This window comes from Larus michahellis, chromosome 7 (genome assembly GCF_964199755.1).
Source record: "Larus michahellis chromosome 7, bLarMic1.1, whole genome shotgun sequence".
Taxonomy (NCBI): domain Eukaryota; kingdom Metazoa; phylum Chordata; class Aves; order Charadriiformes; family Laridae; genus Larus; species Larus michahellis.
In genome coordinates, this window is record NC_133902.1 from 3,772,291 (window position 1) to 3,796,498 (window position 24,208).

Below are 24,208 nucleotides of genomic sequence, written 5' to 3' on the forward strand. Positions count from 1 at the left end.
TAGAGTATTTGCACATCTTGCATGCAGACACAGTTTATTTGATAGATCAATTTGAGAATCCTTTTAAAAGCAGTTTCGTTCACAACTGTCAGAATAAATGAAACCCCACAAGATCAGACCAGTATTTCACCTAGCCCAGTACGTATTTTCTCCATCTTTGACCAATTTTTAAGAGACAAAGCATGTAGAAAAGTAATCTTTCCTTGGCATAACTTTCTTATTTACAGCAACTTAAAATCTCCCTGAGTTAGTGGATGCATCAGACCATTGTTTAACCAGCCTCTTTTTTTTTTTTTAAAAAAAGTTATACTTCTGTTCCCAACTACTTTCTGCAGCAGTGAATTCCACAGTTTGACTTTGCAGTGCATTAGAAAGCACTCCCATTTGTCTGTTCAACCCTCAACAATTAAAACTTCATTGTGTACCCACTAGTCCTTGTGATTGCAAGCCAAAGGCACACTTTCCTCTCAAGCTGCAAACAGAGCCTGAAACTGCGACTCAAAGGCATGAGCTCTATTCCTTACAGCTGACCAGCAGCTTCTAAACACCATGGCACATCAGCGGAGACACTAAGCATGTATATCCACCGTTTTACCAGATGAAACTGGGTTAGAGGATACTCCTAATAAAGGTCAGGAACTGGGAACTGCAGTGGGGAGGCAGCTGAGGTGGAAGTGATGCTGCGTTAGCACACCAACACCCTCCAACAGCTGCCTCTTTAAGACATTGAGTCAGGACTGTGGCTCAGACACTCACCTGTCTATGAGCTCTTACAAAAAAAACCAAAAAAAACATAAAAATAAAAAACTTAATCTGTCATTGTCATGTCACAAATATCTCAGAGCAAGAGTAGGAATCTTCTCAAAATATTTAGTAGTAATATGAATTGGGGAAATCCGCAGAAAGCCCTCTGGAAATCTAGGCCAACGATACTACTGCTGGTGGGTCTCTCAACGTGTACTTGAGACAATGCCAGGTGAATAGGAAAACAAATCAAAGCCCTGCCTCCTCCTTAATTATTGCTAGACACAAAAGAAGAGCTGGGAAGGTCGCTAAATCACCACCAAAGCCAGAGGCCAGCAAAAGACGAGAAGTTCTAGAAAAGTAAAGCGTCGACAGCAGGCAATAAGGCTGTCTTGGAACAAACACATTTAATAAAGGCAACACATTAAAAAAAAATCCACGAATGTGTAAAATGCTCAAGTGGCGAGTCATTTTGAAACGAGACTAGAAGGTACCATGGAGTGGAGGAGCATCTGAACTGCCCGCAGGAGGCTGGCTGGGGCAGTGACTCGAGATGGCGCTGCTGTCCCACAAAGCTGCCTCGTCATCCTGCGCTGGCAAGGCCACCAGCCAGGGACGCCGCAGGGCTTCCAGCCGTCCTGCCCAGGCTACAGCTGTGCAAGAGGTCACCAAGCTTGCTGATTAGGGAAGGTGAAGGCCTGGCTGGGCTGAGCATCTGCATGCTTCAAACCATCAGCAAAGAAGTGAACACACAGTTTCCAGGTAATTTCTCAAAGGAAGGTTCGAGTGCACTGTTGTTTCTAATCCGCAGCTTACAGCGGGGCAGTGATTGAGTCAGTGATTACTTTTCTGACCAGACAAAGAAGCTGAATGACTTACCCCCCCACCAGGCTTTGCAGTAAAGCAGGAGTTGGCAGTTCAGAAAGCACCACCTACATCTTCATGACTGCTTTATTTCTGCCCCCAACCTTCCTGCAGCCATTAGCTCAGCCCAGCACATGTGCTGCTGCACACCCACTGGTGATGTCCATCCTCAACGCTGCACGGTCCCGCTCCCAGCAGGTCCAAATGGTGCAGTTGTTAACGCTAGTCATGAGGCTACGGAGGCTGAGCTACTGACCTCAACAAGAATGCTGAAGGCAGAAAAGTCGACTTTAGACAAGACTTAGGAAAACCTCTATGAAAATAAGCAGGTTAGGAATTCCCTTTGTATTCCCTCCATGGTGAACAGGCCTGGGGCACCTCTACCCACATGTATTGCTCTGTAGGTCAGCTTCACCACACAATCAATCAGCATGAACTCTGTCCAGACAGAGCATCGACATTGTAGAAGGCTCTTAATACAGCCAAACCGGCAGCTTTTTGGTCAGTCACAGTAACCTGGTGTTCAGCAGCTTGGGGGCTATTATCAGAACAACGTAAATAAGCTATGGCTAGAGGAAGAATTACATCACCACGTCACCCTGCCGTATGTCCACAGGATCCAGTTACTAGACACAAAGGAGTGTTCTGCACTCTTGATTCTTTTCAACAGCAAGTCAGCTCATGAACACCAACGTATTTGGAGCCCTAGAACTCAGCTTCAAGAAGCTTCTCCACTTTACTCAATACACGCTGCTGCCCCCCTCCCAGGGTCATGTCAGAGGGAAGAAGAGGCAAAAGGCAACAAGTCTCAAAGCACTTCATCGGTAAACAAGATCCAATTCCTATCTCAGAGGTTCCAGGACTGCAGACAGTTTAAAACACATACAGGTGGTTTGTGGGCCAAGAAGAGGAGGAATTCCAGGCTTCTGAAGGCTTGGTCTAGGACCAAGCAGTCCACTAGGCTCTTCATTTCAGTGTGGAAGGCAGATCCGTTGCTCACAGTCTGTGTCATTTGCAGTACTAAAAGGTTTGGGAGCTGTCAGTGCTAGCAGCCAACATTTAGCAATACACTGAAGCTGTGCTCATACACATAGGAATAAAATCCCCTTCCCTGCCTCAGAAACAGTCTGTGGTATGTCTGGATAGACAGTAAAACCACTGTGTCCAACTCCATATCAAGCAGAAAGACCATTACGGAGCCTCAGGGTGGGAGGAGAGCGCAGCTTGCATCTGAGACAGTGTCAGACAAGGTTGGGGGAAGAGGGTGAGAAGACAGATTTCAGTGTTATATTTGCACACTCAAATTATGGTCTTTCTTCCCTCTTCCTCCATCCCTCTAACTCCTTCTCTCCCCATTTCTTATGCAGAGACTCTGCCGCTGGAGAGTGTGATCAGGGGATAATTTAAGACACAATATCTGCGTGGCCTTTATAAAAAGTGTCCTGTGTTCTGGAGTAAGGAGTGAGAAGTCTCCTTCTGCCATACATCTGAGGAAAGCTCAGTCATGATGTCCGGCCCTCACTCCAGTGATGAGCAAAGAACTTGACAGAGCCAGGCAAGTAAAAGCCTGGCTTACACCACAGGTAGAACCCACGGATGTGGTAGGAACCTGTACAGGGGAGGTTGTATTTGAAGCACCAGTTTAAACAAAGGCTTCCTCATTGGGAGTGCCATTGATTTTGAAGAAAAGTTTGGCATCCTCCATCTTCTGTTTTTTTTCTTTCTCTAGCCTGCGTCTGTAGCAGACCAGGTAGATTGGAAGGCAGAAACCCAGGAAGCTCACGCCAAGCAAGCCAACGTTCACCTGCAGGAAGAAAGACAAAACAAAGTTAAGCAGGCTAGGAAGAAGACAACCCAGCCACACATGCCCAAGTGCCAGAACCCAGCCCACGTCACTCAGCTGCAGGCAAACCCGGAGACACCCTGCTCAGTGTATTGGCAACAGCCTCCACCGTATTTATATTTACACTCCTGTGCCCAGAGCACCACACATATAATCTAAATGCTGGGAGAATTTGTTGCTCTGGACCACGGCTGTGGGAGTCTGGTTCCACAGAACAGGCAGGGCTCTTTAAGCTGCAGTTCTTTTACACCAACCTTGCTGACTGAAGAACAACAGGCTGCTGGGGTGGTCCCCAAGACCACCTGTGTCATGATTTTAATGAGCTGCCCAGACAGACTCTCATCAAGACACCACAATAGTCCTACCCTCAGTAGCCACTTGGCTTTCCGGACATTAGCATCAGCAACCCAAAATTTACTGATAATCAGAGCTAATAGCTCTCAAGGGAGCAGAGTATTTCTACTGCATTTTGAGGTCCACACAGATTCACTTGCTTCTATCTGACAGATTTTGACTCACCACACAAACTGTTAGCAGAAGGTACTTGTGCAGCCTTCTCCCTTTCTCCCTTTTTCCATAGACCAGCATAAGTGTTTAATGGCTTTCCCTCCCAGGAAATCATTACTCACACCGGGAAGGGTCTCCTGGACAGCACCAAGGTAACAGCAGGCTGAGGGTCACGTAAAGTCCCAGCTATTTTTAACCTTGGTCCATGTACAGAAGTCCTTTTGTTTTCAAAAAAAGCAAGCCAAAAATCATCTTAACCACCAAGCCTTCATGTTAAATTTGAGAAGAACTTGCCCAGAGAGGGTCTCCTTCCAAAGGTCCCGTCAATGCCATAAAAAGAGGCTGCTGCAGAAGGGCGAAGAGGGCACTGACCAACGACTGCAACCCTGTCAAGCTGCCAAACTGAGTAGAGGGGTATCTGTCAACAGAGAAAGCAACAGCATTATTATATGTCACCTTGACTGTTCACATCCCCCAGATCAGATTACATTCCCAGTCGACTAACACAACAGAACACGGTCCCAAGACAGGCATAATACGAAGAACTTTTCTCTCCTGGACTTACGTATAACTACCTCTTTTTTATAGAGTATTTGGTTACACCCGATGATGTGCACAGTGCTTTCTAGGGCAGAATGCCACCGGTGACAAGGCTAGAGCCTTCCTCTTCAGACTATGCTCATCCTGAGCCCTCAAACTTAAGTAGTATCAGATCCAGCACTTGTTTTGTTTTGCAGCTGTACCGTGGGCAGGTGGAAGTGCTTATACAACTACTGTTCCTATTGCAAAGGGAGAAGAGTGTTGATATTTACAAGTTAAAAGCAACGCCTCTTTATCCAGATGACAGCATATGCGGCTGAGCAATTATTTTCATCTGGTCATAACCATTTGCTCCCTTTAGAAGTGAGTGAAACCTGCACAACAGGTTAGTATGTGTTTTCCTTTTTAGAGGACAAGTCTGATCCTATGTCAAACTAAACAATACTGTTGATTGGAAAGTGCTGAATATCTGATACTACTAGTGGAAAAATAAATTTCAGGAACAGTCTACCATCTTTCTCTTTCCATGACTGAGCGGTGTTTAAAAACGGTCAGGTTAAACTAAGCTTGGAAAGAAAGAAATGGATCTAAACCTTCAAATACTCAAAAAAAGTCGCATTCAAAGCAAAAATACCTCACTCCAGAAGTTCCGGAGAGTTGCAATTGTCAAACAGGATTAGTTTACAAGCAAGCCGATATGTACAGCAAGAGGCATTTACCTTGCCTAAGACAAAAATCTTTTGCTTCTGGCTGCCAGGGAACGAAAAGTTTATACATTTTTGAAGCAGTCTTAGATGGGTTTTCTAGTCTGGATTCCCCAGACACTGGGACCGAAACCTTTGACAGAAGGAGTCTGTGGAGTTGTGGTCTCCATCCGTGGACATATTCAAAACCCAACTGGACGCAGTCCTGGGCAACCTGCTCTAGCTGACCCTGCTTGAGCATGAGGGCCGGACTAGATGGTCTCGAGAGGTCCCTTCCCACCTCAACGATTCTGCGATTCTCTGAAAGATAACAGCTTCTTTCTGCTCCTCTGTCCAACAGCTCAGGACAGAGGGGCAAATCTGTTTTCAAAACCAAAAACATTGCTTAATAAGGAAGAAAGTATTTAGATTCAGCTATTGATAATTTTGATAAGTTGGAAACGGGATGGATGATCCGTCCTGGAAATGGGAGTAGGTATCACTAATGGTATCTTGAGCAATGCTTAACCTATGTAATTGCAGAGCAGACCAGTAGCAATGTATTCAAATATGTTAATGTTTTACCTGGACCACATGCACGTAGCTACTCATTATAAAACAAAACAAAAAAAAGCCTTGAGTTTTTACTATATAACCTTAGTGTCAATAGCCTAGTCTCACCTGAGGCCCATATATAGCTGTGCCTGGCTCACTGCGGTAGCTATGCCAAAGGGATTAGCTGTTTCCAAACAAGGAAGGCACCAGCCAGGACTTCAGTCCAGCTACTGTCATATCCAGTGGTGACTGAGGAAGCAAGTTGCATCATTTCTCCCCTCTGACCATGAAGACTTCACTTCCTGATCTCCCTCTCATCTGGACAGCTTATCATCCCAAACCAGTTTATCTGGCCAGCCATGTATTATAAGCACAGACTTACACAGCTGCATAGAGGCCTCCCACGGCTGAGTGGATGAATCCTCTCACGATTGTGTGTAAAATGAAGGAAAGAATCTGGAAAGAGAAGCAGAAAAGTGTCACGTCTTAGGTGTGCCAAACCCCAACATACCACCATTCCTAAAAGCTGTTCTCCTCTCTAATACAAGGGTGGGCTTGAGGAACCCAGAACCAAAACCTGACAGATCAGCATAAGGGAAGAAATTTGTACTCAGCTCTAAAAGCACAGCTTTTCCTTACTTTGCAAAGGCTAACATGTAGTGCCCCCTGAGGTTAACCATACACAAGACTAATCTCATTTGTAGAAGGCACTGCTGCAAGGACATGTCCCCAGCAAACCGTGGCCAGGGTCACCATGCTTTTTTTTTTTTATTGAGTTTAGTTAATTTTCCACAAGTTATTTCAGACAACATGCAAGTACGAGCAAACTAGGTCTGTTTGCCTACATCATCAAGGCATGTTTAAGTATAGCATAAAATCACTAAACTCTTCTGCCAAAACCAGGTGGTGCCACAAAATAAATATTTTAACAGGTTTCTAATCCCACAGGTACCATTGGGCAGAGCATTTGATACAGAAATAACCTGCTGTATATATCAGTGTCACGCTTCTTACAGCAAGTTTTCTGACCATAAGCAGCTTAAATTGAACCCAAGCTAAATGCACGGGCACTGCTGAGAGGATCTCTCCTGGAGAGTATGGAAGTATTTGTTGTTACAGAGCTCAGATGCAGAAACATCTAAGTTTGAATAAACTGAGGATCAACTCTGACATTTTAACTACAGCTGCTTCTTTAGGTTCTCCCAAGAGATGTAAACCACATGGTATTACTTGTTTCAGCTCTAAGACTAGAGTTCCCAAAGCAGTATAGAAGTCTCCCAGCAGTGGCACAAACCCCTCCTACCACTAACTGGTTCTGCTGGCTTACAGGACCTCCTGCACTGTCCTGCCTGCCACTTTGCCAGGACCCACGCTGCCATCCCCTCCAGCACACCCATCCATTTGACCTATTCACCTGCAACGGTAGATTAGGAATAAGACAGGTGATTCCAAATCCAACCAGCAGGAGATTTGTGAATACAAAGGCATTGGTGGCATTGGTGATTTTCTGGATCTGACGATCACGTTTTTTCTTTTTCTTGTCACTTCTGGAAGGATAGCAAAACCTATGTTACAAAAAGCACTTTCAGCAGCTACGGGAACTCACAGCAAGATTCTCCACATATCACATCAACTCCATCTAAACCAGTTTGGCTAGGGGTCTGCCTAAGGAGGTGGTGGGATCTCCAGCAGTGGAAGCTGAGGAACATCTGGGCAATTATTTCAGCGCTGTTACTCTTAAGGCTAGAAGGGAAGTCTGAGCCCCCCCGCTACAATTTAAATTTGCTCTTCTTGACTGATCTTAGTGGACATGGAAGACAGTTTGCTCCTTCCCTCTGCAATTATCAAGTCTTCCTTCAAGCTTTCTTTTCTATACTGAAGAACCAGTATTCTTTTCAGTCTTTCATCATAAAACACATTAGGCAGAGCAGTGGGGGCCTGCTATGTGGCTGCATGTCCCGTGTGGCACACACTACGCACTGCTCAGCGTTGCTCTCCTCATTCTCTTCTGAGCCATCGTCGCATTCTTTCATTCGCCAGTCCATGATGTACCCAATCACAGGCGCAGTCAGCAAGCACAGCAGCTGCAATACCCCAAAAATGGAAGTGTAGAGAGCCACTGCAGGGGAAAAAAAAAAAGTTAAAAAGTTGTCAGTCCAAGTGATACTGTAGCAGCAACAGGAAAAAAGAGTGACAGAAAAGAAACTGTTCCTCCCCATTAATCACCTCTCTCATTGAGAGCCCAGATCCCATGTACTCACTGGCAGGGCTGAAGGAGCTGGGACACCTAAGCCCCGCTTCATCATTTAGCCTCCCAGAGGCAGGACAGTAGAGTGGACATACTGTGTGCACTTGCCTCAACCATTCTGATCCTGCACCAATGTTCTCTGAGCAACATCAGCCCAACAGCAAGTAGGGCACCAGGAATGGGACCCAGCAACTGCTTATTGCCAGAGAGGTTTCCTCTGGCTAAGACCAACAGGGAAAGTTCTTACGAGCAATAAATCCTGCACAGCCTATCCTGCCTTAGTCATCTCTTCTCCTGCCCTGCTGGGAGCTGCAGCTACATCATGTCCAGCTGGGAAGCTCCAGCAAGGACAAGCCAGGCTGGGAAGGTGAGGACTAACCCATTTTGTGCAGAATGGACAAGTCTGGAGGCAGGGGGAGGGGAGATCAGCAGCAAAAAAAACCCCACAGCATCTGAGAGCAATCATTAAAAACCTCAAACTGATGAAAATTCCCCATGCGTTCAAGATGGGAGAAGTGTCTGCATGGCTTGCTAAGGGAAAGCTGATGCCTGCAGACTTAGAAGAAACTGTCCCCTCCTGTTACTGAACAGTTCCCCCACCCTGCAATGCTTTTTCCACTTCCTCTCTGCAGCCCACGTGATGGATTTGTAGGCATCACGCAGAAGGGCTGGTGAGTCACGGTGTACCACAGCTCCGAAATGAGGATGTAATTCTGAAACTGCTCATCTCAGCACAGAGTGCTTACAAGTTACAGCACTGTAAGCAAAACAACCAAAAAGAATTTTAGTTTGACCCTCCCAATGCATTTCTAAATGTACCCAAAGCAGTACAGACAGGACTTACACCAAAATCAACTTGAAATGGAAAGAAGTTTCCAGCAAGCCTTTTTCTCCTATACAGTTGTAGCAAACCCCAGCAGGGCTGCCTTGCTGTGCCCAGGCATGGCATCTGATGATAATTTTCCTGGCTCCAATTGCTGGCAAGGGAATCAAGAGGAACTTCCAACTCCAACCTCCAAACTTACATTCATGCCCCCATTTACCTCCGCAAAGGCAAGCCCTGAAGTGGCTCCACATCCCATCTCATTATAGCAACTGCTGTAGCCAAGAGAGACAGGTGGCATCACCCTCTACAAAGACTCCTGGAGCTGATTTGCTGTTGTCTGGTTATTTTTTAATAGAGGGTAAGAAGCAAGCCACGCTGTCATGTATTGCCTCTTCATGCTATTCTGAACACTTAATCTTGGGCTCTAAACAGCAAAAGCAGAAGACAACTTGAAGCAGAGAATGAAATTTAATGGGATCAGCAAGAGAAGTGAAGGAGATAGAGTAGCTGCTACAAAACAGGGCCTCCTACAGAGCTATTGAACCCCTTAGCTTCTCCCCTATCTTTGGGGGGGTTTCAGAAGACTGACTGCTTTTTCCACAGGCTGTCTGCTTTTTCCACCTCTAGGTTTCATGACAGGTATAAATCACTATGATTTGCACAGGAAACAGGACTTTCACGGACACAGTGCCTCACTGCAACTGGAAGACTTTACTCCCCACCTGAATTATTTTCCCCACATCATTTTCTCCTGGTCTATTTATTTGACCATAACACTTGCAGGATTGACTTCAACTCTCTTCTTCCCTTGCTGGGTGCTCCTAAGAGCAGTTGCATGTGGAGGGAGCTCTCTAAACAGATCCCATTCAAGTAAACAACTGCATGAAGAATGAGGAATCCAAGGGAGCAGTGTCCCATCTTCTCCTGATCCGCATAGATTACATTTCTAGAGAGCTGCACGCGTCTTGGAACTGCTCTCCCAGCCTGACACTGCTGTGACTAGACAATACCACTGCTTTGCTGATGCCATGGAAACACCAAGACAGCGGATTGCACTGCAGCCCAAGCTGCATTCAGGGGGAAGAGGGGGAAAATGGGAAGAAATTTCAAAGGTGGGACAGGGAAAAAAAAAAAAAAAAAAAAGAAAAAAAAAAGCAGTCCACCCAAGGGACACAATCCCTTTTTTATCATGGAGCTTGACCTAAACAGAATTGGCAGCACATATAGTTAATGTTAATTCTAAAGTACCAAGGAGGGGAGGGGAGGAAAAAAAAGTGAAAGAGAAATAACTAGAGCAAGCCAAGGTAAAAAGGAAACAAAAAAAAAAAATCAGTGTGAGAGTCACAAGGTAAGCAGAAAACTAAGCTGTGTTGGGAAAGGTAAGCAGTGTGAAGTTTGTCCTGTTTACTGTTTCATGTCTAAATTGGCTCTTGAGCCAGGAGATAAAGAGCTGAATGCTGCAGGCTGTCAAAGGCTCAAGAAACAAAGCAATTCAGGGAATGCCAGGGCACTTGGAGTTTCCCGAGTTTCCTTCCCTCCCCCAGAGCTCACTCCTGTTTTCAGAGGAGCGCCTCTTGATTTATCAGCTTCATGCAATCCAGATTTAACAAGTTCAAACTGGATCTTACTACAAAGGAAAAAAAAAAAAGCTAAGTCTTGTTTTGCAATCCTGGGTATTTTCAACAACAGTAAACTAATGTACTCTTTCCTGCTTGCTCCATGTACTGAATCAGAGATATAAATACAGACGAGTTCAGTGCAGCGAGCACCCCTGAGCCTCCCCGGCACACACCAAGCTGCACAAAACAGCTATGACTTCACTTCTCCCACCCCCGGCTGCTGCTGGGCTGAGACACCTAGTCCAACCATTAGTCATGAGAAGTCAGCTGCTCTGTACTTTGCGCTTGCTTAGGATAAGCAAAGCAAATACCTGATGAAATAGGTTTTCCAATTAAAAAAAAGTTATCATAGTCCATCCTAAGAGGCTACTTTCAACAACCCATCTGGGGAAATAACATGGAATAGTATTTAACAGACACTGGGCTAAAATTAGCTTGACATTCAAGTGTCTACCTCGCTGCCCCTCTGTCCTGGGCTAGTTCCAGCCCTCCGCTAGACCCTACCAGCAGCTGTCAGCTGCACTCGGACACCACTAATTGCCATACACGGTATATCTGCTGAGTAATCAGGCTTGCTGGCCTCTTGCAAGGACCAAGTCTGGGTCAGGTCCCAGTTCCAAGGAAGCAGATAAAAGTCTTCAGGTTACCCTACCTTGATTTTCATCTCCAGACAGAAACTCAAGGATGGTATTCATGGCCCCCATGTAGAAGATGAGCCGCAGCTGAGTGACACACATGGTGATAAGGCTGAGCAACAAGATAGGACTGAAGACACTCTTCATGAAGGAGGGAGAAGCTGCAGAAGGAATAACAGAGTCTCTGAAGAAGGCAACATACCTTCGTAAACATATCCAAATTTAAAAGAGGCTTTGGCCTCAGGGTTAGAGGTCTTCTCCTAGCTAGTCATGCCACCACTGCGTGCCAATGGCAGCTCCAGTTAGCAACTACCTGGTGCCTTACAAGCTTCCATAATGAACAGCTATACATGCTTGGAGTTTGACTACCAGTAACTGGACCAAGGGAGCAGGAAGGAAGATTCACCTACTTCTGGATTAGAGCAAAAAGGAAGCTTCAAACCATTTGCTTTTGCCATACCCCTGAGTAAAGAAGGCTTGGTCATGATGGCAACAGTCTACTGCACTGTGCCAACTGCACTGCCCTTTCACAGCCATATCAGTTACCCATGCTGTTGTCCCCACCACTGGCAACAACCTATGGTGTATTTAGGACAGTATATAAGGACAGGATTCTTTATATAACTCAACTTGTATTTAAATAATGGTGGCTGGCACGTGGCCCTGGCAACACATGCATCACATATCACTATCTCATAAACAGGTCTGGAGCAGAACAGGGAGGCCAATGGCCTTGTGCCAACACAAACATCCCTAGGGCACTCATGGAACCACACCTGCATTGTCAGGCTGGCACTTCACTTCTAGGTCCACCGTAGATAGACAGAGCTTGTTGTTCTCTTGCAAGGCTGTCGGCTCCTTGGGGCCCTTCATGGAGCTCCCCACACTGAGACGGCGCCCCACAGTCGTTACTTGCTTGTAAAACTGCTTCCCAGTGATTTTGTGATCAAATCCCAGCCAGCTGAACTTTATTTTCACCCTGTTGGGCAGTAAAGAACATGAGAGCTGCAACACAGGATGGGGAATCACGGGCAGGAAAGTTGCAGGAGTCAGGAAGGCTACGTGTTTTCATCTACAGGCACTAGTTTCCACCCAGAAACCCACAAGTGGTCTGGATTCAGAGCACAGACAGATACTTCCCCTGGGCCAATTTGGCACAGGTCAATATAGAAATACTTATGACTACTGACAGGTCGTTCTCCTTCATAATTCCTACGTTTTGGAAAGTTCAACTTTCCACAGATATTCACCAGTCAAGACATAACGCTAATGGCAGACATAAATCCTCAACCTAAGAAGGAACGGCAGCAATAAACAACATGCAAGGGAGTTCCCTGTCCACTCCTCTAAATTAGCCGTGCCAGCACTTTCTAGAGGATTAAGAATAGGATTAGCCCTCAAGGCCAGTTTAGAGGACACTTACGAATAGTCCATGTCTTCTGGTCCTGGGAAAGGTTCCAGTGGCCAATTGAAGAAACAGTTGAGGAAAACTAGTCCTGCACAGCTTGCCCAGACAAGCAGAATAAGGATGAAGGAGACCCCAAAGTCATATATAACCTGGAAATCACAAGGGAATATGGTTTTGGCTATAAGAGCAGAAAGATACTTCAATATTCTTTGAATGAGGTCTGAAAGGAAGCTGTGGGAAAGAAAAACATGCTGCATTTAAAATGGGTTTAACTCAAGTAGTAACAAAGAACAGTTCTGTGACTTGCAGGCTTGGAAAGAGACGTATATTCATGTCTTTAACAGCAGCTATAGCAACAACAGGACCTCCAGCTGGAATAGCATGCAGTGGTATTGCAGACGACTGCCATCAAACGTTTTCATCTAGGATCTTCTCCTTGGAAAGCCAGAAGAAGCTTCCCTGCATACTTGAGATTACCTTGCTTTTGCTATACTGCCCTTATGCTAACTCTGCAATTAAACATCTCTTGTTCAGAACCACTAGCGATCTACCAAGGCAGCCCAAGTGACCATCTCTTCTGTCCCTTCAGTGCTGTTTGCTAGCTATGTTCAGAACCAACCACCAGTGACAATCACACAGATTAAATATAGATGGGTGTATTAAATATACATATATATATATACACACACTCCTTATAGCTTAAAAAAAGCAACTTTTCAAAAAAAATTTTCAGTTTTTCACTTCTACTTAGCACCTTTAAAATTTTACAGTCTATTAGCAAACAGACTGTTCTATTTGTTGCATTCTTGAGGCAGTCACTTGGGAAATCTTTTAACAGACGGGAACTGAATCTTGCAAATGCACATATCTAAACAAGTGCTTTAACAAACAGTCCCTGTTTCTTGCCACATTATTGCTAAATGGTGCAAAACCTCAGCACACCACCACCAGTCGTGAGTCATGATCCCACGGTCTCACCTTGATTCCTGGAAAAGTCACAGCAGAGGAAGCATAGGAGCCAATCATCAGAGCAATGAACGTGGAACGAAGGTCACCAAACATGTTGGGCAGCTGGGGAAAGAAGAATCGGTTGAAACAGGCTGCAGCCAAGAGAAGGGCAGAAGAGGGAAGGTGGTTTTCTTGAGAAGACAAAGCTAACGGCAGACATAAATCTGACATTTAGGATTAAGACATCTGGATACCAGAATCTGAAGAAGCCAGTTTTACTCAAGAATGACTTAGTGACTTAGCCCTTCTGGATATTGCTCCACAGGTTGCATTGGTGTCTCCAGCACCAGGGAACATCTAGAATCCAAGATTTATGTGCTTAATGACACTGCTTCTTTCCAGACTGACAGCATACTTCGCATTGGTTACACAGGAGTGTTTGCTCCAGCCCTTGTGCTTTCTTTAAGAGCTCCTTACCCCAAGCCTGTAGCCACCACCTCTTTTCCTCTCCAAGAAATACATGCCCAAGTTCTCTACATATCACCCACTTTTTAGTCAAGAGTTGTTAGACACAAAGCCTGTGATATCTGCACAGCCTTTAACACACCCGGCAACACCTTGAACTGCCAGGTTTGTTTATGCACCTTGGGTCAGCACCCAAACCTTTGCAGTAGACCAGAAAATTCCTGTTATAAGGAGAAGGAAGAGGGACAAACAGGAACTGTGTTGCTGTTTGCATTTCCATTTCTAGCTAAGTCCCTGGTTCCTTCTGAGAAAGCAGACTCTCTCTATGAGAGGGGATAAAACTGGTCATTTCTGTGTCAGTTGGATGGCTCAGACACCCAAGTACGCCTCCTTGGAGCTAGGTGCAGGAAGGCAGTCAGAAACACTAGATTTATTGCCCAGTGCAGCCACAAAGCTGCTGAACTGCACAGCAAGAAGTGGGCAACAACACCTTGCGTTGCGATACCTGCCACCCACCCCGCTCTGCTGCCTGGGCTCCTATCAGGTGCGGTGGCATTGCTGAGAGCAGACCAGGCTGGTTCTGCAAGGATCTGTGGGGAAAGCAAAGCTCTCAGGCGGGGCAGCTAGAAGCAGGTCACAGCAGCCACTTCTGCCACTTCAACAGTAAAAGCACTCCCAGGCTGGCTCTCCAGCTCCTGCTTCCATTCAGGACCCAAAAGCAGATCGGAACAGGCAGAAAGAGCTGCGAGACCTTCCCATTCATCTGGGAAAGGAGGAACTCCCTGTTTTTCTAAACAACCAGAAGTGAACAAGTTTCCATCGCTGACTAATGGTGGCCTGCAAACTGGAAATTACAGGGAGAAGCTTTGAAGTTGTAGGCTACTGAGAGCCCAGCTGATACCCCCTGAAGCTGGTCAACAGGCAGAGATTCTGCTGCCGGCAGACAGATTTCCCTCCCACCTCCTTTTTCAGGTCACTTACTCCCCAAATTCACCCAGGCATCACTATCACATCAGCTTCAGAGGGCCTCAAAGCAGGACACTGTGGGTGCCTTCTAGGACTGAAGGCACAGCCAGCATTTCATCCGTTTAAAGATGCTGCTGAACAAAATGATTCAGAGAACATCAGACCTAGTCTGAGCAAGCAAATGCTGTCATCGCATTCCCCTTCCACTGCTGAAAAACAAATCCATCTTTCCCAGGAGTAGCATATAAGGCAAGCGAATCTGGCTTGTGTCACGGCAGGACCAGCCTGTTTACAACACAAGTATTCCTGTGCAGGAACACTCTAGGATCCATCTGGCTGTTTATCATCCCTCTGTCTCACTGCAGAGCTTCCTATGCAGTGCAGTCTCCAGGTCCTCAGATAACCCCAGCCGAGGAACAGCAGCAATGATGTGCCGAGCCTGGTGCTGCTGGTGAACCCCGAGCAGACACACACGGCAGAGGCAGAAATCACCGCACTCCTCTGCGGCGAGGATCCCCACACCCATCCTCAGATCCCTGCATGCGGGAGAGCTGCCAAGAGGCTGCTTTCAGGAGCTGCAGACAGGAAACGGCAAAGGATCCAAAGGTCTGTTACCAGGCACAAAAATCTCTCCTTGGAAGCGGTGGCCTAAATACACACCCCAGAAAAAACAGCATCTGCAGAATACAATATCTGCAGGTTGCAAAAAGGCTAGTCACTGTCACCAGGCAGGGCATTCATTTAATCTCAAATACCCCAAGCCTAAAATAATCTCCAGAAATTACAATAAACAGCTGCTCCTGCTGGGGAGCTCAGAGCAGGGCAAGAGCTCCACAAACACAGCTGCTTCTTGGCTCGGGCTGGTTTTCCCCAGCGATCACAAAAAGCCTTTTTCATACAGCAGACAAGCAACTCCCAGGTGAAGCCTCCTGCTCTGAGGGCTACTGGAGACACAGAGCAGGCCTGAAAGCAAGGGGTCCTCTCTGGGAAAACCCAAGTCCGCTTTTGCCTCGATGGGGACAGAAGTCCTAGAAAGGCTAGAAATTCCCTAAAATCCTATTTGGCAATAAACAAGCAGCCAGATTAAAAGAAGTTGGACACAGAATATTTAAGGTCTTATCCAACCCAATCAATCAAAGCAGAAGCTGCAAACACTGAGCACTTGGGAGAAAAAGAAATCTGAGAATACCTCGAGGGGCAGAGGGGAGGCAAAGGGAAAGGTAGTCCAGACCCGGACAGAAAACCTCTCAGACTGCGAGCGCCAGCACTGGCAATGCCTGTGCAGGTCTCATCTAAAGACCAGCTACCAAAATAACACACAATATTTACTAAACCATCTTTCATGCTGTCTTTCTAGCAGCAAGCATTGGAAAAAGTGAACCATAGAGAGGAAAAAAAACACAAGCCACAGAGCAAGTGGGCTCTTTGTTTTTCTGCCACCAAGAAGATCTGATCCTCATTCTGATCTTATCCCTGCGGGCCAGAAGGGACTCCTCCACCAACTCCTGCCCATTCCGGTATGACAGCCGCAATTCCACAAGACCTACAATGACAGCAACTCTTACGCCTCCTGTTTAAAGGTCAATAATACTCAACGTATTATTAACTTTATGCCCCATCTGAAAGATACTAACTTAATTTTGCCATACCATAACCATTTTTTCCTGGAGTCCTTTATTACAGGTATGCAGTCCTAAACCGATAAAATAATTTCCTCTTGCAGATTATTTTCCTCACCTGCCCTATAGTGAGTTTAAGGCCTTCGATCATTTATGAATTTTTTTTTTTCAGCTTTCTCCTGGAGACAATCCATAGACAAACGATACCACAGTACTATTTCCAAACCCGGTTTCCCTCCTCTTGCAAGGACTGTTTGAAAGAACTGTGGAAAAAGTCAAGGGATTGAGGACTAGACGACTGGAGAATGGTATTTTTGTTCAAGATAAAGTTTGTTTTCCCTATCAGGGGTATATTTGGAAGTTTTACAGACACTAAAAAAATATGTTCTCCAGGAAAGCCCCACACTGCCCGCTTTGTCCAAAGCATATGGAAATTCCTGTTCCCGTTCTCCAACAAACAAAAGATCAGAGCCCTAAGTTTTCCTAGCATTTCTGAGCAGGGAAGATTCCCTACACGAAGATGCCCCCCCGCTCCGATGAAAGGGCGCTGTTTGTAGCAGAAAATAAGAGCAAAGCAGCTGTAATTCTTTGAAAGGAAAACAGGACAGAAAACAATCTATAAAAGGCTCTTTGTGGTAATTTATCACACATGTTTATTTCTTTGCATGAAATAGCTTCGGAGCAGAACCAGCGCCAGATTCCTGCGTTGCTGTCAGAGCCACCAACACAGATCTGTTTCCATTTCCAATCTTCACTTATATTGGCTAAGACCAAGTCACGAGGCAGAAATCTCCCCTCTGCATTTTAACAACAGGCACAGTCTGACCTTGTTCCCAGAACTGGGAGCAGCACCGCTCGCTTGCTCACTCCCCCTCCTCCCCAGGCCACAACACAAGGCACCCAGGGATTGCAGCAGCTTGCTTTGGCTCCGCAGCTTGCCACACGCTTTCGTGATACCGTGGGGACTCCTTACTGAAAAAGGCTTTAAACCCAAGAGGCAAAGCTTCGTGGAGTACTGTCCCAGGCTGTTATCCTCAGAGATCCCGTTTATCCCTTGCACAGGCACTGAGGATCCCCGTCTCCCGCCCTCCCATCAGATCACACCATGCCCACACACGCAGGTGTCTCGGGAGGTTTCAACACCCAGCGAAGCACCCCAAAGCCACGGCACCTGGGGAGCATCCCAATCCCACACGCTGCAGGGGCTCCCTTCACGGCCACCCTGCTATGAAGCGGCAACTGTGACCCGCCTGGGGTGGCGGAGGACCAGCTCACGCACCAGTGGGTTTGACCCATTTCCCGGGGCACTTCAGGTCACTTGCAGCTGGCAGGAGAAGGAAGTCACCTAGCTTTGACTTGTGCGCGCACGTGTGTGCTCAGCAGTCGGTGCCTGTGTCAGCCAGAACAAGCGTCCTTGGCACCCGCAGTTGATTAGTGCTCACCGCCTCTGTGTAATGAACGTCCTTAAAGAGATCTTCAAGCTTCCCCTTTCAGCACGCACTTCAGCCTCTCCCGGGCACAGTGCAGAGAACGGTGTGTGCAAGCCATGGACCTGTCATCCCCACGTCCCTCCCCTGCCACGCTCCCTGACTCCATGGGCCACAGGTGGAAGGGACCCACGAGAGATCACCGTAGAAGATGGCTCTTGACACACCAACTGTGAGCACCCCAGCTTGCAAGCAGAACCACGCAGGGACAAAACGGTAAGCTGCCAATGAGCAAGATACACCTGCTTTTAACAGTCACCACCACAGCTACGCTGCGACGTGGGTGAAGAAGCGCTTCCCTCCCACTTTAGACTATTTTTAATCACATTCACATGCCTCAGGTACCGAAATGCCTCCGTGCAGCTCTGCAGGGAGACACAAGCCGCTACATCTGAATCTGGATGTGAGGAGTCAGGCCTGAAGCCACCTCAGCTCTTTACCAAACACACTGGTGTCTGGAGGGGATGGGCTCCACCTGAGGTCTCCCTGTGCAAACTCACAGCATCATTACTTGCTTCAGACCTCCTCAAGGCTTGGATCTCTTCTTGGAAGATCTGACCTTTTTTCCTGCCGCTGTACTTCCTTAGTGCTGTGGAACTGGCTCGCTAATAAGTGGCTTTGCTTACTTCTTCTGGTGCTAAAAGCCACAGTACAGCACAGCCAAGATACTTCTGCCCTATCCTTGCCCTCCCTCCTATCATCACCAGTGGCTCTGAAATAATCTGTGACCCCTTAATAACCACCCAGAGAGACCATAACCAATGCTGGCAGCAGCAGGGTGGGAATCCTCTCCTCTCCCGCAGCAGTGCCGATGTACTCCTCTCTTCCTTGCTTTTATTTCAAGCGTGGCAGGATGACTTTTGCCCCATAGTTCTTTGGGACAACAGCCAAGGCTTCCAGTGAAGAACATTGCATACGAAGGAAAGACTGACATCTGCACAGAGTTTTGAAAGCTTCCAATATACGAAAGCAACAGCAGCAGCAACACCACAGTACACACAGCGATCTGTACACACAGCGATCTATAAACCCAGCCTCTGCCAAATTTAGGCCTCAGGAGTTCAGCCAGTGTCTGAGCCTTTTTCAGACGGTGTCTAAGCCTTATTAAATTAGAGGTAACCTTAACAGAAAGTTTTACTTCAACAGCAAGCTCAAGGCAATGCAGTCCAAATCTGAAAGTTTTCAACCACAGCTCAAGAAACACCAGTGCTTCCCAGGCTGTTTTCTGGGAGACTTTCCACCCAGCCCCACTTCAGCCCCACTGACAAGGATTGGGGTAAGGGGGTAGAAAATAAAGCAGCCCCTTGGAGGACGATATTGCTTCTGTCCCCAGGCAAAAAGAACCCCAAAACACAGAGATCCACCTGACAGTTCTTGACCAACGCTTGCAACACAACCCATGAACTAAAGGGATCTAAGCGTGCTCCACAGATGGAGCTGGGTGCATTCAACAATGCAGCATTTCTAAGGAAACCTGGAAGCGACTTCTTATCCTTCTGAGAGCAAAAGCTTTTGTGCTTGAGAACAACCATTTTCCCAGGCCGAGATGTAAACTGCGCTTGCAAAAAGCTGGTCATACCCAACTGCAAGGGTTTGTGCCCTGCTGATTCTTCCTGAAGTACGTCAATGCTAAATCCAATGCAAACACATGTCCAGCCTGTGCCAGGTAGCTGGGCACTGGGTGTACAGGCATATGACAATTTGAGTCCTAGACAAAAACACTTCTTCCCCGCCCCCCCAGCCCCTTCACCTGAGATGCAAGGGCCAGGTAAAAAAAAAAAAAAAAAACACAAAAAAACCCAAACAAACAAAAGACTGGGGAAAAAAAAGCACCTTTGAGTAACCAGCTAGTACTCAACCTTCCAGGTAAGAGTGACTGACCCTTTGTACCAAACAAAAACATGTCCTGTTCAAGCCACAGGCAAAAGATACACTTTGTTCTTCCTTGCTAGCCCAGCTCACCGCTTAGTAAGGAATAACATAGAGTCAGGTAATAAGTCTTCGCTTACCGTAAGCGATGTGAAGGTCATGCACATCCCACCAAAGCCATTCAGAGCCAGCGCAATGAATATCAGCACAGACAAAGCTGCAACAATAACAACAACAACAAAAAAAGATACCCTTAGATTTACTGGGGTGGAGAGGGAAAGGAGGTAGAGCCCTGAGGGCTTTGGTCCTGACACGTAAAAACCTCAGTGGATCAACACCCTGAGGACATGCCACGCTGTTCCTGACCCAGCACCCATCTCCCCAGCCACACAGAGGGGGAGGGCCAGGGCTCTCCTCTAAGACAGAGCGCAGGATGGGATCATCTCTCTCCAGGATAGAAGGGGTTCCTTTCTCTAATGAAGAGACTTGCTAATGCAGCTTAAAAAGGAAGATTCACTTCAAAGAACTGGATTCAAGGTGTCATCTCACTATCTAGTCTTGAGGAGCAAGCTCCATCTATCCCTGGTGAGAAAGCCAGTTACACATCATGTGCTATTACCTATTTCCCAACCCTGAAAAAAGCCATGAACTTGTTTGGAACCGCTCCTTTACAGGACCTGGCCCTGCCCAAACGCAGAGCTGAGAGACCTGGCTATCTAAGACGTTTGGCCCTTGCTACGGTCTCCACTTAGGGTTGTGAAACACCAGCCCTCCCCAGAGCCACTCAGCTCCCGCAGGCCAGCACACGCTTGGCTTGTGTCCTCAGCAAGACCCCAGTACAGCACTGGAGGTGTGACAGTCCGGAGGTGTGAGAGGCAGAGCACACAGTGCCATGCAGGCTTTTCTGCTTCCCCCAAAAAAACCCAAGCCACAGCCCCAAAGCCCTCCCAGCTCAGCAGAGAAACACCTACTTACAGTCTGGGTTGCTGGCACCGTACGCGATCAGCACGCAGGACACAGCAAAGCAGGCACTGAAAGGGAACCAAACCCATGAGTTTCTTACAGACAGCCTTACACACAGTAAGTTACTTACACCTTTACCCCCTCAGCACCTCGTTAAGCAAGCATGGTATAATTTCCGTAAGAAGGAGGGAAGCTGGCGATTTAGAAAGAAAAATCCAGGGAAATACCCAAATATTACAGAAAAGCCTTGCACAAGATCTGAGGCAGCAACCTTTCCTCCCAGTATTGACGCAGCTTTTGCTGAACCTAAACTCCCTACTGGTTTTCTAGCACAGGGCTTTGCCAGCCCTCACCTCGAGGTGACCAGAGACAGCAGCAGCCTTTGTCCTGAGCCCCAGCTGTGGTCACATCACTCACAGCCTTTACCTGCTCCTCTCTGGCCGGGTCCAAGTGAGACATTTGCCCTGTTTTCCCCACTCTGCCTACAAGCCAGTTTGGTTTCTGGCACAGTTCAGTGCATTAAAACTCAGCAGTGCTGGGGTCTACTGTGCCCAACAAGTCACTAATCCCTACATGCCGTGATGGGAGCACCTAACGAGCTTGCTATTTCAGGTAGAAAACAACACACACCACATGGCAGAGAAGAGACCTAGAAAAGGCGGGCAGAACATGTTTATCCCCAAGTTAACTCCCTAGCCTGCAACCGATGGTGTAACATCTTCGTTTTGTGCCTCTTGGGCCACAGCTCACAGCTCAAAGAAAAAGCTATCCTCCATGACTCACAAATGACTCCGCTCTTCCTCCAGGCTCCATCTGGCCAGGGAACACAGAGTAACACTGGAGAGCTGAAGTGTGGACATGGAGTCCCAGGCCCTTCCCTTATGGAGCAATTCACTGTGCTGGCCGAAGTCATCCCAGAGCTGCTCCAGTGCCCTGTGCATGGCCAGCAGTTCCCAGCAGCTCCCAGCCCCATTCCTCACACAGTTCCCAAGGCTGCAGGGACCCTGCAACAGGCGCAGTGCCCAAACACCACCTGTCTGTCCCAAGCAACCTGTGAATTCGCCCCTCAGCCCACCCAGGGAGCCCAGGACACCCACCTGCCAAGCAGCCGCAGCTTGCGAGGGCCATACTTGTCCATGACAATCCCTAGGGGCAGCGTGATCGCACTCAGCAGGAAGGACCCAATGGTGAAGGCCAAGTTCAGCATTTCATCCTGGGCATTGCAGGAAGGCCATTTGTGCTCTGAAGTTGTGCTGTTCTCATGTTCAGGGCTCCTGGTGATGTTTTCTGCAGAAGCAGGAGAGAGAATCACAGTTGTAGTGTGTTAGGATGAGGCTTGCAGCGCTGCAGGAAGGAGGGAAGGGAAGAGCCCCACATGCAGGGTGCCACAGCACACTGGGTATACACCCTCCATGCTCCATTTTTGATTATAATCAGTGAGAAATGGAGAAGGGAAAGAAGAGCAGCAGAAGGACAAGGGAAACCTGATGAGCTCAGCTGGGAGCAGGAAAAGGACGCACAGGCACCCAGGGGACACGTATTCCAAGCAGCAGCAGGGTACCAACCTAAGGACAGATTCATTAATTTATGAAAACAACTATATACAGCAAGGACCTGGCGATTACAGGGGACTAAATCCAGCAGAACCTGAAGGGACTAATATAGAAATAAGGTCCTCCTATCTGCAACTGGCACGTTCTCACAGATCTTTTCTCTAACTAAACCGGGAGTGACAACTACAGCCAGATCGGTTATTTCAGGCCCTGATACTGGGCTGACAAAGCCTGGCACCGAGCAACGGCCTGCTCAAACGAAAAGCTTCCTACCCTCACTGCGGGCATGGGGGTGAGGAATGGCTTTGCAGTAGTCACCCGGCTTCCCCACTGCCCTGGCTCTGAAAAATCCCTTCCTGGATTTAACTACCCTGTTCCCAGGAGGGCTGGTAGCTCACCTGCCTTCTCCATTTGTTAAAGGATTGATGCATCTTAAACTTCTGCCCCATAATTAGCATCTTCTGTTCTTTCCAAGTGGGTTTAGGCCACACAGATCAATTATATCTCCAGCTTTCTGTTCTTGCCCTCACATGAGGAACTCCTCATGCAAACTCCCACGCTCAACAGAGCCCACGTTGTGTAACAGAGACAGAAATGGGATGGTTTAAAAAAAAAAAAAAAAAGGAAAGAAGTAGTTCACTTTTCTTTGCAGTAGCAGTTTTAGTGCCTCATGTCAACTCTGCTCCTGTTACAAGCCTATCCCAATATGGCTTATAACTCCCCAAGTGAGCACGTGTGCCATTAGACTTTCATTAACCCAGGGCTCTAGTGCACTCCACCTCTCCTCCCAACGCTTATCTGACTTACAAGTAACCTTTGCTGGTATGACAAAGCACTTGCTTTCTTGCTGTTGCCGCAAGCCAGTGGCATAAAATGCTCTCCTACATATTTAATAATTGATCTGACAAAGTTCAATATTAAAGGAGGAATAGAGAAAGAAGTCACCTACATAACCAGCCGCATGGAGCGAGACTAGAGTTTGCCAGCAAGTCCTGGTCAGTTAGTTAGTTTAATTAGCAGGAATCCCTCACGTACAAGTGACTTCACGTTCACTGCTTGGTGCAGCTTGTGGAGGAGATCCCCTTGGCTGCTCTCGCCCTCCCCGTGTCTCCGGAGATCACACAGCCCCATCTTGCAACTCCTTCCCTTCTGCCCAAGCCTCAACACCATTACAGTTACTGGTTTTACCCTGGTTCTCTGAGCTGGCCAAAACAATCCTCCCAGCTTTGTGTCTACTGCAAACAAATCGCGCTCCACCTTCCAGACATCAGGTATTAGCAGGAATTCAGACGCTGGTACCTGAAACTTATGAGCTGCCTGAAAACCTTCCTCTGCCCCTCCCAGCACTCCAGGGAAGGCACATGGCGTTTCTCTCCGTTTACACTGCTCTCACCAACACCTTTACTAAGGCGTCCCAAGCCGCCTGTGGCTAGCGATGACTGTTTGTTCCTTCCGTTTGCCATGTGCTCCTGATTGATAACTTAATCTGTCCCTTCTCTTGCCCTGCTAGTTGTGGGTAGCCAGAGTAAGCAACAGAGATATCCCCAAAAGGCCACGTGTCCCATCAGCATCCCTTCTGCAGGGAGGACAGCACTCCAGCCCGAGGTTCCCAAGTCACATCCTTAGAAATCAGTCCTGGACAGACATGGGAGGCTCTCTGCAGTTTTCACACTACATCTCAATCTTTTTAATCTTTTCCCTCACAATCTCCTCTTGGTGTGGCCCAGAATCTTAAAGGCTGACTTCTGACAGCATCTCCATGAGGCAGGCACAGGCACACAGCTTCACCCACAGCATCAAGGCTTTTTGGGCTCTCCACAGAGATAAATTCATAGGAAACAGATGTGGGTGATAGGTTAAACTTGG

At 47.3% G+C, this 24,208-nt stretch overlaps 1 protein-coding gene across 5 annotated transcripts in view; it reads right to left on the reverse strand.

Annotated features, from left to right (window-relative positions):
• Positions 1 to 24,208, reverse strand: part of SLC43A2 (solute carrier family 43 member 2) — a 32,269-nt gene continuing 8,061 nt past the window's right edge. For 2 of the 5 annotated variants that reach the window (XM_074596217.1, XM_074596218.1), the window contains exons 3-14: positions 21,887 to 22,076; positions 20,802 to 20,857; positions 19,967 to 20,043; positions 13,451 to 13,543; positions 12,488 to 12,621; positions 11,841 to 12,043; positions 11,082 to 11,225; positions 7,717 to 7,855; positions 7,151 to 7,283; positions 6,119 to 6,192; positions 4,253 to 4,376; positions 1 to 3,412 (exon numbers count right to left, since the gene is read on the reverse strand). In XM_074596217.1, the coding sequence (XP_074452318.1) occupies positions 3,251 to 3,412; positions 4,253 to 4,376; positions 6,119 to 6,192; positions 7,151 to 7,283; positions 7,717 to 7,855; positions 11,082 to 11,225; positions 11,841 to 12,043; positions 12,488 to 12,621; positions 13,451 to 13,543; positions 19,967 to 20,043; positions 20,802 to 20,857; positions 21,887 to 22,076 (1,529 nt within the window). In that variant the 3' untranslated portion in view covers positions 1 to 3,250. Of the gene's footprint in view, positions 3,413 to 4,252; positions 4,377 to 5,217; positions 5,503 to 5,862; positions 6,193 to 7,150; positions 7,284 to 7,716; positions 7,856 to 11,081; positions 11,226 to 11,840; positions 12,044 to 12,487; positions 12,622 to 13,450; positions 13,544 to 19,966; positions 20,044 to 20,801; positions 20,858 to 21,886; positions 22,077 to 24,208 lie in introns of all 5 variants that reach the window. The other 3 variants (XR_012588524.1, XR_012588525.1, XR_012588526.1) reach the window with 3 other exon arrangements.